Source organism: Coregonus lavaretus, assembly GCF_964263955.1.
Source record: "Coregonus lavaretus genome assembly, chromosome: 25".
NCBI lineage: Eukaryota > Metazoa > Chordata > Actinopteri > Salmoniformes > Salmonidae > Coregonus > Coregonus lavaretus.
This window is the reverse complement of record NC_140012.1, coordinates 14,492,022-14,506,598: the sequence shown is the minus strand read 5'-3', so window position 1 is coordinate 14,506,598 and position 14,577 is coordinate 14,492,022. Positions and strand designations below refer to the sequence as shown.

At 43.5% G+C, this 14,577-nt stretch overlaps 1 protein-coding gene across 2 annotated transcripts in view; it reads right to left on the bottom strand.

The window, feature by feature from the left end:
• Positions 1-14,577, bottom strand: part of LOC311101061 (wings apart-like protein homolog) — a 62,368-nt gene that overhangs the window by 13,625 nt on the left and 34,166 nt on the right. For both annotated transcript variants that reach the window (XM_084142101.1, XM_084142102.1), the window contains exons 6-12: positions 14,280-14,372; positions 9,357-9,524; positions 6,630-6,766; positions 6,054-6,165; positions 5,585-5,818; positions 4,155-4,266; positions 2,187-2,284 (exon numbers count right to left, since the gene is read on the bottom strand). In XM_084142101.1, the coding sequence (XP_083998227.1) occupies positions 2,187-2,284; positions 4,155-4,266; positions 5,585-5,818; positions 6,054-6,165; positions 6,630-6,766; positions 9,357-9,524; positions 14,280-14,372 (954 nt within the window). The remainder of the gene's footprint in view (positions 1-2,186; positions 2,285-4,154; positions 4,267-5,584; positions 5,819-6,053; positions 6,166-6,629; positions 6,767-9,356; positions 9,525-14,279; positions 14,373-14,577) is intronic.

Here is a 14,577-nt window from a genome sequence, read left to right as displayed (position 1 = left end):
TGACATTAAAGACATGCTCCGGAACTTTGGCGACTAGTAAGTATTTTTTAAACCTCCGGCTTTGGCCTGGATGTGTCAATGTGTAGTTCATACATGCATAACCTATGAGCAGAATTACTGTCTTACCTCACTTAGCCACGAAACCCCTAGTCTGAAAGCGACTGGTTACTGGAAGCTGTGCGGTGCTATTTTCCCTACATTTCCCTTCGAGGTCCAGCCCCCTAGCAATTCGAGTTCCCGCCAATGAGATTCAGCCGCTCGCCATTTGAGTGACAGCTAGCAAGTTGCACACAGCAGAGCGTGATAGAGAGCAATGACGTGGTGCACATATCTGCACGTGACGTAGTACGCAATTTTCGAGGATCACTTTTGAATCATGAGCGGTACTTTCAGAACTACTGGCTAAAAAGTATACAAAAGTACCAGAGAATATCTTTAAATAAGATATAATAAGTGCTATGACTGGGGCTCCTGACCCGGATTATGAATTTGTCATGTAATTACAGCCTTCTAGTGGTCAGAAGTGTTGTCCAACACAGTAGTGTGTGTGTGTGTGTGTGTGTGTGTGTGTGTGTGTGTATGTACACGTTTTCCTACCTCATCAGAACTACAATGTTTTAACAAGTCACCAGAATTAGGGCTGGGCGATATCAAATTAATTTGAATTCATGTTTTAGCACTATGTTCCAAATCTCCTTCTCTCCTTCGGTGCCGTGTGCACTATGCACCTTCCCACTCACACAGACAGACACCAAGCCCCACCCCCTGCCACTCACAACAGCGAGACGAAGAGATCACTTCTTCCTCTCCGACAACAAGCAGTTTCAACTCGCTATTTGAATTGGAGGTTTTGTCCGACATACATCGGTCATATGGACACCCAAACACATTTTACTGTAATAGAGGAGAAGTTAACCTTTGTAACAATGCCCTTTTTATATGTCTCAACTCCCAAAATGTAGAACAGAGCAGACCCTACTAAGACAAGAGTATAAACAATATAAAAACACACATACAAACGTCGACTACATCACACCTGCCTAGACCCACAAGCACATACCCGCATCACTTTACGCCACATGGCTTGAAACTGCACCTTTTTGTTTCTCTCCGTAGCCCACGCACTTTCAGTATTTAAATAATTTGATTGTTCCAGTGTGTTAATGATTACGGATTGATTGAGTTCCACATTTTTAGTATAAGTTAAGACGGGAATATCAATTAACATGATTGTGGAAAATGTATGATCAGTTTGTCGTACACGGCATTGCAGTACCATTTACCGCTAGCAGCATTCTAGCCACAGACTTACGTGCTAGCTATCTAGTCTGTTTTATAAATGTGAAATGAGCATTAAAAGATGCATTTGTATAAGGAATTGGCAACTCGTTCTCATTCTGAGAAGTAAGCATCTGATCCAGGTAGATAGGCCACTTAATTTGAACATATAAACAAAGTGAACAGGCTGTTGTTGTTCAAACTTTTGGAGATGGACAGGAGAGTGTATTCATAAAAGTTCAACTGTTCTACCTCGTTAGCAAGCAAATAGATCCAAGTTGGCTTTAAATATAAAGATTAGCTGGCTACTGACTAGCAGTGGGCTTGTGTTTATGAGATTGTTTATGAGACCTGTGTTCATTTGCTATAATGCCTGCTACCAGAAGTTGGTCATTATTAGTGGATGTGCATTATGCATGGATCTTGTTACATTTGTAACAAAAAGGGCATTTTCATACAGACTTGAAAGCCAAATCAGTGATTATTGCAAAAAAGCAGGTTCAAGTATTTTGATAAAATAACTGAATTATTAGTCGGTCTTATGGTTGAAGGCTTATATTTAGCCTAGGTATAATTTTACAAGCCCTGAATTCATTTGATTATTCCCAACTTTTTGAAACGCAGTGTATTGACATTTAACTATGAAACAAAGATTATTTAGAAGAAGAAAAAGGCCATGTTGCCCAGTCCTAACCAGAATGTCATGACATGGTAGGAAAACAAGACATTTATTTTTTCCATGTCCTGAATTTGTTAAAATGCTTTTTTATGCTTAAGGGTTAGGTTTGGGGTTTGGTGTTAAGGTTTGGGTTTAAGGTTAGGGAAAATAGGTTTTGAATCGGAACACATTTTTACTCCCCAAAAAGTCCTGAAAATTCACAAAAACAAAGATCTGTGTGTACACTCACGCTCTCCAGCACCCGTAGACACCTCTCAGCTCCCCACAGCGATGCCACCAGCTTCTCCTTGTCATCCTCGTGGCTCAGGTTCTCCACACATTCTTTCACTACAGGAAACAAGACACGTCGGTTCAACCATTCAACCCCATCGATCAGGTAAGAGTTTAACTAATACAATGGAAACGATGTGCACAGATCCCTGACCTCAACCCCATCGAACACATTTGGGATGAATTGGAACGCCGACTGCGAGCAAGGCCTAATCGCCCAACATCAGTGCCCGACCTCACTAATGCGCTTGTGGCGGAATGGAAGCAAGTCCCCGCAGCAATGTTCCAACATCTAGTCGAAAGCCTTCCCAGAAGAGTAGAGGCTGTTATAGCAGCAAAGGGGGACCAACTTCATATTAATGCCCATGATTTTGGAATGAGATGTTCGATGAGCAGGTGTCCACATACACTACATGACCAAAAGTATATTTTTGCATCGGCTGAATCTCAATCCACTGCATCCGCTGATGTCGGCCATCCACATATGCGGTGAAAGGTGGCAGAGCTACACCGGTTAGTCAGACCATGAGACATCCCGAAAATCGTTCTACTCACGAAAACATCTGTAGCGTGTGAACGGTTTGGCCTACAAACTAATATGTCCACTATGGAAAGATGACTCACAAACACGATGGTGTTCACCGTTTTGCTCTATGACCCCCACATGCATCACAGGACTAGTCTGAAGTCGGTACCACCGATCTACCAACTTCTGTCTGTAGCATCCGAACTGTTTGGCTCTTGGACGCCCACAAGCCTCGTCTGAAGGTAGCCTGGAACCAGTTAAAACATTTTATGTTTGTACACACAGTGTACAAAACATTAGGAACACCTGCTCTTTCCATGACAGACTGACCAGGTGAAAGCTATGATCCCTTATTGATGTCACCTTTTAAATCCACTTCAAATCATTGTAGATGAAGGGGAGGAGACAGGTTAAAGACATATTTTTAAGCCTTGAGACAACTGAGACATAGTGTATGTGTGCCATTCAGAGGGTGAATGGGCAAGACAAAAGACTTAAGTGCCTTTGAACAGGGTATGGTAGTAGGTTCCAGGCGCACCTTTGAGTGTGTTAAGAACTGCAACGCTGCTGGATTTTTCATGCTCAACAGTTTCCCCTGTGTATCAAGAATGGTCCACCACGCAAAGGACATCCAGCCAACTTGACACAACTGTGGGAAACAGGGCATTAGAGTCAACATGGGCCAGCATCCCTGTGGAATGCTTTCGACACCTTGTAGTCCATGCCACAACAAATTCAGGCTGTTCTGAGGGCAAAAGGGGGTGCAACTCAAAATTGGGAAGGTGTTCCTAATGTTTTGTACACTCAGTGGAAGTAGTTTAGTGCCTAAAAAAGGGGTTAAATATGTGTTTAAAATAAAAACTATTTCCTGACCTTTCTTATCTCTCAAAGATATAGGACAGACACATCTTTGACTGTTTTTCCATGTATGAATCTGTTATTCAATGTGTTTCTATGGGCAAGCCAAATTCAGAGATAAAAAATAAAATGAATATTTGATATTTTTTTTATACCTTAAGGCAGTGGTGTCAAACTCATTCCTCGGAGCGCCTAGTGCCTGCAGGTTTTTGGTTTTTCCTTTCAATTAAGCCCTAAACAACCAGGAGTGGGGAGTTCCTTAATAATTAATAACCTAATTCATCAATCACGTACAAGGGAGGAGTGAAAACCCACAGACACCCGACCCTCCATGGAATGAGTTTGACACCTGTGCCTTAAGGGGTCCTAAAATTCAAAATCAAATGATCCTTGGTATGACCGTCTTAAAATAATTCCATATGTTAGCTTAGTAGAACCCCCCCCCCCCCCGCCGGCTTAGCCTCTAGGGGGTAAACCATAAGTGCTCCAGTAATAAGATTGCCTGCTAAATGACTAAAATGTAAATATCTAGGTCTAGCTTACCTTTATCCACTATGTGGTCCAGGCCTCCCAGAAGCCTAAGCTCCTCTTTAAACCAGTCTCCGGCCCGCTTGGAGGTCAGCGATAATAAGGTCTCCATGGCTAAATGCCCCGTCTGCGCACACACACAGGGAGTAATGAAAATCAATTTACTTCACACACATACAGGGTATAAATAGACATGACTCGGTGTGTTGTGATTCAAAGATGCTAACTATGACAGATGATAACAGGGTGAGGAATTGGAAGAAAAAAATATTTCCTTCCAGTGATGGAAGGAGTCAGGAGAAATCTATATTGCATGCAGGTGGAATTCGTGTCCAACCACAACAATACTGCCATCTCGAATTTCACTGTCGATAGATAGATATGAATTAATTCTGAAAGTGTTAGCTTCTAACATTAAATATTTAAAAACAAACTGTGGCGATCAAACAATAAGCGAACATTCAGTTTTTCAGATTCTCTAATGATTAATTCAACATGGAAGCTAACAGAAATATAAAGAGATTGAGTCCCTGTGATTATTCTGAATCTAAATGAGTTGGGGGGCCTTGAGGCGAATGGTCAGTCTGCTCTCTGAAGAATAGGACTGCATCCCAAATAGCACCCTATTTCCTACATAGGGTTCTGGTCAAAAGTAGTGCACTATGGGTGACATTTGGGATTCTGACTAGAACATCAGTGGAGAGGATATTTATAGAGGGAATCGAAAACAAAAGGCTAAAACCCAGACATCAAAGGCCCTGTCATCAGATCAAACTTGGTTTTAAATGCTGTGCAGTTTGCCAGTCCCAATTCAAATACATTCTTTCCATTGGCTAACGTGCAAAGCCATTGTGTGTCAGAGGCGACTGTTCATCTATCTCTACAAGGGGATATGTTCATATTTCATGTTTTTTTTGATAACTGTCACCGAGACCTCTCAACGCATCAATCAAGCAGTGTTTTTTCCCCAACAATGCTGAAACAATTTTATCCAAAACATGGCTTATAGTGGCGACGGCCATTAGAGGGGCCAAAGCAGGACGATTATTTATGTAAATCCAAGATTACATCTACACAACACCTGCTAATCCATACTGATTTAAGGCCTACATTTAAACCTCTAGTAGTCCATCTGCCGCCAAGCTTTACGTCAGGGGTATCGGACCAAGAGACAGGACAGAGGGGGAGGAGAAGAGTTAAAGAGAGACACGGGGAGACAAACAAAGAGGAGGAAAGAGACAGTCTCAGGCTCTGAGCTGCAGCTAGTCTCCATCCTCTAAGCATAAACCAGGGTTATATTCATTAGGCACCAACCCCCCCAAAAAACTGTCCTGAAACAGGGAAGAACTACCTGAACTTGTCCAATAGGAAACACTAATTTTTGTTTACCGTTGCATGCCCTAATGAATATGACTCAAGGTAGACTATCTCTAGGGAACCCGTACCGTGATGTTCTCCAGGTCCAGGTGCTTGTTGTGCACCGTGTCGCACAGCTTGCGGATCTTCTCCTTGACCTTTGACATCTCCTTGGCAGTGAGCTGGTTGTCCTTGGCCACAGAGTGGTCCCCCTCCAGCTCCAGCAGGCGGATCATCAGGTCTAGACTGGCCCGGTCCAGGTCCATGTTGAGTCTGTCTCGGCTCAGGATGTACATCAGACTGGCCGTACACAGGGAGAGGTTCTAGGGGGAGGGAGGTGGATGGAGGGGAAAAGGGGAAGGAAGAGGGAGGAGAGAGCAAGGATACGTGAACCTGATATCGGGATTTTAAGTTGAGTCACTAACGCAGGTTGTGTTACTAATCACCAAGGCCTTTTGTCCCTTGGCAGGCTTCAGTTAAAGGGTTGAGCTTCAACACTGATCTGACAGAAACCAAGTCAAGTTAGCCACAATCTTTGGAGGAGCAGCCTTAACTTACTGGGTGCTGTGGGGAATCATTGAGCGTCTTGAAGACTTGGGCCACCTTCCCTCTGGCCCGCAGGTGCATTCTGAAGCTGGGCATGGCACATCTGGTGGCCAGGCTAATGATACTGCAGGAGAGGAGAGATGAATCAAGTTTTACTGAATTGAACAGAGGGGAGAGGAGGGAGGAGGGTGGTGCATGGGCAAAACCGTGCTCTTAACCACAGACCTAGGATCAGATTAACCTTCCCTTAATCATTATTTTAAAAGCTGGAATCCTTAAAGTGGAACTCTAGTCCATTTCACCTCATTCACCTGATTTACCTAAAAGGCACATCTCAATAGGTGGTCCAGGTATGTCATGACAGTAAAAGTTCAACAATCGTTGGAGGATGTCTTTAATGGTGAAACTGCCACGTCAGTTTGCAATATTACAACAAAGTTACTGCAAACAAACACTTTTTTCCCCTGACATCATTGCACGCGCGATAGAACAGCTGCGGATTCCATCTTTAACCATAAATGAGATGCCAAAGAACCTGACACTATCAGTAGCTAGGGCATTTATTAGCAGCTAGTCAGCTGGTCTTACCTAAGGCAGCGTGTGTTGAGGGGCTGGCCACTCTTCAAGCCAGTGGCCAGGTACTCAAAGTCATCGGTGAACTCCTGGTTCTCGCCAAACTCCACCACGTCGTTGAAGTGCTTGACATGCTGGACTACTGTGTATAGCTGGAACAAAGAGTTGATACCACGTTAATGCTTGTTGGGTTCATTAAATCACATGGTACAGTGCAGTCAGAAAGTATTCAGACCCCTTGACTTTTTCCACATTTTGTTACGTTACAGCCTTATTCTAAATTGGATTAAATGTTTTCCTCATCAATCTACACAATACCCTGTGAAAACAGGTTTAGACATTATTTACATAAGTATTCAGACCCTTTGCTATGAGACTCGAAATGGAGCTCATGTGCATCCTGTTTCCATTGATCATCCTTGAGATTATTCTACAACTTGATTGTAGTCCACCTGTGGTAAATCCTATTGATTGGACATGATTTGGAAAGGGTCACACCTGTCTATATAAGGTCCCACAGTTGACAGTGCATGTCAGAGCAAAAACCAGGCCATGAGGGCGAAGGAATTGTCCGTAGAGCTCCGAGACAGGATTATGTCGAGGCACAGATCTGGGGAAGGGTACCAAAACATTTCTGCAGCATTGAAGGTCCCCAAGAACACAGTGGTCTCCATCATTCTTAAATGGAAGCAGTTTGGAAACACCAAGACTCTTCGTAGAGCTGGCCGCCCGGCCAAACTGAGCAATTGGGGGAGAAGGGCCTTGGTCAGGGAGGTGACCAAGAACCCGATGGTCACTCTGACAGAGCTTTAGAGTTCCTCTGTGGAGATGGGAGAACCTTCCAGAAAGACAACCATCTCTGCAGCACTCTACCAATCAGGCCTTTATGGTAGAGTGGCCAGACAGAAGCCACTCCTCAGTAAAAGGCACATGACAGCCCCCTTGGAGTTTGCCAAAAGGCACCTAAAGGACTCTCAGACCATGGTCTGATGGAATCAAGATTGAACTCTTTGGCCTGAATGCCAAGCGTCATATCTGGAGGAAACCTGGTACCATCCCTACAGTGAAGCATGGTGGTGGCAGCATCATGCTGTGGTGATGTTTTTCAGCGGCAGGGCTTGTAGCGTCATACCCAAGAACACTCGAGGCTGTAATCGCTGCCAAAGGTGCTTCAACAAAGTACTGAGTAAATGGTCTGAATACTTATGTAAATGTGATATTTCAATTTTTTATTTTTATTACATTTGCTAACTTTTCTAAAAACCTGTTTTAGCTTTGTCATTATGGGGTATTGTGTGTAGATTGATGAAGAAAAAAACAATTTAATCAATTTTAGAATAAGGCTGTAACTTAACAAAATGTGGTAAAAGTCAAGGGGTCTGAATACTTTCTGAATGCACTGTATATGCCCCAAATGGCACTCTATTCACTATATAGTGAATAGGTCAAAAGTTGTGCACCCTATAGGGAATAGGGTGCCAATTGGGATGCAACCATGATAAATCTCCTATAGACTTCATTGTGCAGCAAATGGTAGTGCCCTGGTTCAAGTACTATATAGTATAGTGAATAGAGCGCAATTTCAAACACAGCCCAAGTCCCCCTGATAGTGTACAAACAATAAGGAACCATGCCATCATCACCATATTTCTCTCACATTCTAATCGCATAACACATATCCCTTAATAGTTACGCGACACACTTAAATTGTTAGCACGCTAATGACCAATTCTGATGTGGGGGAGTAGGGTAATAGTTAGTGGATTCGCAGCGAGTGTGGAGCAGGGATGAGGTAGATACTAGATCGAGCTATATAGCTCAATCCTGCTATTCTTAGCATGAGAGCTATGCGCCCGCAGCCTGCCTTTTCGGTCGGAAGCCAAGCGCACAAAAACAAAACAGCAAATGTTAACTTTTGGTGGAGTTTAAGGATGTGGGATGCCCATTACGCTGCTCCTGCTTCTGTGACTGCCCACACTGCAGTTCCTATCGGGGCTAATACTGCTTAGCATGTAAGACACCACACAAATAACTACAGATGGTTACATGAACCATTGTTTAGGAAGGTAGAGTAATCACTTCACGGAGTCTATTTCTAAATAAGATGATTTACACCTGACCAAACCAGGTAAGTATGATCAGGACTAAACTGATTGATCATCCATGAATTTGTTCAAATCCATTTTTAACATTGTAGACCAGGGCCCATATTAAGAAATTGTAAAATTAACTCTGTCCATAAGGTGTAGATAGTAAGTATAGACCGGAAGTAGAGGCCTGGGCGTTGTTGTTCACTAATTTACTCCAAGTAGGGAAAGGATGGTGGGGTTGAAAAGTAATAAAGGGGAATATATATATAAAAAATAAAAATAAACATGGGGGATTGGAAGTGATGCAGACAATTACATTGATAGAAGATACAATCTATCTGCAATATTAAGCTGATCCATTCCCCCGAGAGAAAAAAAAATAAAAAATAAAAATAAAAGAAAGTGTTCAAGGATCAGGTCCCCCTGTCCATAAACATATTCATTTTTATCCGGAAGGGAAAACTCTTCCTAAAATCAGCACACCTACTCTGAGACTTGATAGACAGCCCCAGGGCAATTTCTTGTGTTTTTATTTTATTCAACTTTTATTTAAGCAGGGAGTCACTTATAGGCTGTGCTTTACAGATACCGAGTTCCAGACCACAATGATGGTTTGATGGGTAGAACAGAGTGTTGTTGTGTTGGCGCTCACCTCCTTGTGCTCTTTCCTACATTTCAGTGCAGTGACGATGTCCTGGTAGGGCTCGGTGGGGAACGACACAGACTTGATGACTTTGGGCGGTGGGCATGGCGGCGCTTTGAACAGGCCGTCGTCTTTGTGCGAGTTGGCCTCTTTGCTGCTCCCGCTCGACTGGCTGGCCTGGTAGAGAGAGAGAGAGAGAGAGAGGGGAAGATAGAGGGGGGAAGGGGTTTAAAGGGAGGAAGGGGGGAGAGAGGCAGAATCGGAGAGAGAGAGGGAATGGGCAGAAATAGAGATAGTGTGTCAGAGGGAGAAAAGCAGAACCAAACACCCGCTCAGCACACGGCCCTGCTGCTGCTGCTGGCGATTCATGCTGTTGAACACCAGCCAACGGCCTCCTGCCCCTTACATAAGACCAGATAAGGCGCAGTAAAAACACTCACATGTGCCCACACACACACAGGCTCTGAGTCCCTTCTAGCAGTCCGAGGGAGGAGGGCATTATAGGGCTAACATTATCTTTAAGACTCAGAAGCGTTCAGAGCAGCGCATTCTTAACAGGCTAATTAATTCCAGGGTTGGCAAGGTGCCACAAAGTGTTAAGAAAGTATTTACTAAAATAAACTGAAGTAAAAAAATTAATAAAAATAAATAAATAAATGAAAAATAACAAATAATGAGAGAGCAAGAATAAAATAACAGTAGTGAGGCTATACACAGGTTGTACCAGTACAGAGTCAATGTGCGGGGGCACAGGTTAGTCTTGGTAATTGAGGTAATATGTACATGTAGGTAGAGGTAAAGTGACTATGCATAGATAATAAACAGAGATTAGCTGTTCAGGAGTCTTATGGCTTGGGGGTAGAAGCTATTAAGAAGCCTTTTGGACCTAGACTTGGCGATCCGGTATCGCTTGCCGTGCGGTAGCAGAGAGAACAGTCTATGACTAGGGTGGCTGGAGTCTTTGGCAATTTTTTGCACATACGTAGCACAGACTGCTAGCTAGATACCTTGCTGGCTAGATTGCTAAACTAACTAACATGCTGGCTAGCTAGCCAGCCAACGTTAACTAAGTGAGAATGTGATGAGGACAGGGCTGCTTGCTTGGTGAAGTGTACTTCTGATTATTAACTTATTCAAATACGCCTGCTGTTTTTTTTTTTTTTTTTTCACCTTTATTTAACCAGGTAAGCCAGTTGAGAACAAGTTCTCATTTACAACTGCGACCTGGCCAAGATAAAGCAAAGCAGTGCGATAAAAACAACAGAGTTACATATGGAATAAACAAAACGTACAGTCAATAACACAATAGAAAATCTATATACAGTGTGTGCAAATGTAGTAAGTTATGGAGGTAAGGCAATAAATAGGCCATAGTGCAAAATAATTACAATTTAGTATTAACACTGGAGTGATAGATGTTCAGAAGATGATGTGCAAATAGAGATACTGGGGTGCAAATGAGCAAAATAAATAATGTAAATAACAATATGGGGATGAGGTAGTTGGGTGGGCTAATTACAGATGGGCTGTGTACAGGTGCAGTAATCGGTAAGCTGCTCTGACAACTGATGCTTAAAGTTAGTGAGGGAGATAAGTGTCTCCAGCTTCAGAGATTTTTGTAGTTCGTTCCTGTCATTTGCAGCAGAGAACTGGAAGGAATGGCGGCCAAAGGAGGTGTTGGCTTTGGGGATGACCAGTGAGATAAAGCTGCTGGAACGCATACTACGGGTGGGTGTTGCTATGGTGACCAATGAGCTAAGATAAGGCGGGGATTTGCCTAGAAGTGATTTATAGATGGCCTGGAGCCAGTGGGTTTGGCGACAAATATGTAGTGAGGGCCAGCCAACAAGAACGTACAGGTCACAATGGTGGGTAGTATATGGGGCTTTGGTGACAAAACGGATGGCACTGTGATAGACTACATCCAATTTGCTGAGTAGAGTGTTGGAAGCTATTTTGTAAATGACATCGCCGAAGTCAAGGATCGGTAGGATAGTCAGTTTTACGAGGGCATGTTTGGCAGCATGAGTGAAGGAGGCTTTGTTGCGAAATAGGAAGCAGATTCTGGATTTAACTTTGGATTGGAGATGCTTAATGTGAGTCTGGAAGGAGAGTTTACGGTCTAACCAGACACCTAGGTATTTGTAGTTGTCCACATATTCTAAGTCAGACCCGCCGAGAGTAGTGATTCTAGTCGGGCGGGCGGGTGCAAGCAGCGATCAATTGAAGAGCATGCATTTAGTTTTACTAGCGTTTAAGAGCAGTTGGAGGCCACGGAAGGAGTGTTGTATGGCATTGAAGCTCATTTGGAGGTTTGTTAACAGTGTCCAGTGAAGGGCCAGATGTATACAAAATGGTGTCGTCTGCGTAGAGGTGGATCTGAGAGTCATCAGCAGCAAGAGCGACATCATTGATATACACAGAGAATAGAGTTGGCCCGAGAATTGAACCCTGTGGCACCCCCATAGAGACTGCCAGAGGTCCAAACAACAGGCCCTCCGATTTGATACATTGAACTCTATCTGAGAAGTAGTTGGTGAACCAGGCGAGGCAGTCATTTGAGAAACCAAGGCTATTTAGTCTGCCAATAAGAATGCTGTGATTGACAGAGTCAAAAGCCTTGGCCAGGTCGATGAAGACGGCTGCACAGTACTGTCTTTTATCGATCGTGGTTATTATGTCATTTAGGACCTTGAGCGTGGCTGAGGTGCAGCCATGACCAGCTCGGAAACCAGATTGCATAGCAGAGAAGGTACGGTGGGATTCGATATGGTCGGTGATCTGTTTGTATTTGTATTTGTATTGACCATACACGCAGGCCATATAAAGTGTAAACCAGTGTGGCTGGTAAAAGTGTGAGTAGCCTACTAAATAAATGTAGCCTGTTTATGCAGCCTACAGCGGGGAAAAAAAGTATTTAGTCAGCCACCAATTGTGCAAGTTCTCCCACTTAAAGATGAGAGAGGCCTGTAATTTTCATCATAGGTACACGTCAACTATGACAGACAAAATGAGAAAAAAAAATCCAGAAAATCAGATTGTAGGATATTTAATGAATTTATTTGCAAAAAAAATAAGTATTTGGTCAATAACAAAAGTTTCTCAATACTTTGTTATATACCCTTTGTTGGCAATGACACAGGTCAAACGTTTTCTGTAAGTCTTCACAAGGTTTTCACACACTGTTGCTGGTATTTTGGCCCATTCCTCCATGCAGAGGGATGTTTTGGGGCTGTCGCTGGGCAACACAGACTTTCAACTCCCTCCAAAGATTTTCTATGGGGTTGAGATCTGGAGACTGGCTAGGCCACTCCAGGACCTTGAAATGCTTCTTACGAAGCCACTCCTTCGTTGCCCGGGCGGTGTGTTTGGGATCATTGTCATGCTGAAAGACCCAGCCACGTTTCATCTTCAATGCCCTTGCTGATGGAAGGAGGTTTTCACTCAAAATCTCACGATACATGGCCCCATTCATTCTTTCCTTTACACAGATCAGTCGTCCTGGTCCCTTTGCAGAAAAACAGCCCCAAAGCATGATGTTTCCACCCCCATGCTTCACAGTAGGTATGGTGTGTTCTTTGGATGCAACTCAGCATTCTTTGTCCTCCAAACACGACGAGTTGAGTTTTTACCAAAAAGTTATATTTTGGTTTCATCTGACCATATGACATTCTCCCAATCCTCTTCTGGATCATCCAAATGCACTCTAGCAAACTTCAGACGGGCCTGGACATGTACTGGCTTAAGCAGGGGGACACATCTGGCACTGCAGGATTTGAGTCCCTGGCGGCGTAGTGTGTTACTGATGGTAGGCTTTGTTACTTTGGTCCCAGCTCTCTGCAGGTCATTCACTAGGTCCCCCCGTGTGGTTCTGGGATTTTTGCTCACCGTTCTTGTGATCATTTTGACCCCACGGGGTGAGATCTTGCGTGGAGCCCCAGATCGAGGGAGATTATCAGTGGTCTTGTATGTCTTCCATTTCCTTATAATTGCTCCCACAGTTGATTTCTTCAAACCAAGCTGCTTACCTATTGCAGATTCAGTCTTCCCAGCCTGGTGCAGGTCTACAATTTTGTTTCTGGTGTCCTTTGACAGCTCTTTGGTCTTGGCCATAGTGGAGTTTGGAGTGTGACTGTTTGAGGTTGTAGACAGGTGTCTTTTATACTGATAACAAGTTCAAACAGGTGCCATTAATATAGGTAACGAGTGGAGGACAGAGGAGCCTCTTAAAGAAGAAGTTACAGGTCTGTGAGAGCCAGAAATCTTGCTTGTTTGTAGGTGACCAAATACTTATTTTCCACCATAATTTGCAAATAAAATCATAAAAAATCCTACAATGTGATTTTCTGGAGAAAAAAATGCTCAATTTGTCTGTCATAGGTGACGTGTACCTATGATGAAAATTACAGGCCTCTCTCATCTTTTTAAGTGGGAGAACTTGCACAATTGATGGCTGACTAAATACTTTTTTCCCCCACTGTATATTAGATTTTGGGAAATCCCTCCCTATCGCACTCTTTATTGGAATGCACCGAGTGGAATACTTCTCTCCATAGAATACACAAGCGGACTATGTAAATAGCTAACCCCATAGTAGAATAGTTTCAGATTTTTCTATTCATTACTCGTTTTGTTTGCAGAGGAAAAGTAATTGTGGACTGTTCCAGCATCTTCAAAGTGCGTCTCGGCAGAAATATTTGTTTCATGGTCCATATTTTGGGGCCGTGGCGGCAATGATTTTGCTGTGGCGCAGCGCCCCAGCTAACACTGACGAGCATCATTGGTGGTGGAGGGAGGTTGTGAGTGAGTGAGGCTGAGGAGAATGGGAAGGGTGCAGTGTCCACGAGCTGCAGAAATCTCATACCTCTAGCTAGCTGGGGGTATAGTCTGTGGTGGGCGACACCCCTTGGTGTTGACTAGGAGGTAACTTACGGTTGCAGTGGTTGATCGGGGTACGGGTGGCGGGGGCAGCTCCTCTGGCTCTCTGTTCCAGTGTCTGGCGTTGTACACAGCTTTAGTGGGAGACTGCAGGGGGAACAGGAAAACAACTAAACTTACACCATGATGAGTTAAGTACATGAAGTTACGTCACATTTAAATCACACAAAAACCCACATCAGCCCTTTCTACTAGAACAGTGTTAGAACACCTCAAATGAGAACCATTGATCAACACATACTCCAACCATCTGCAACAGTACCCTGTCTAAAAACAAACAAGCCAATTTAAA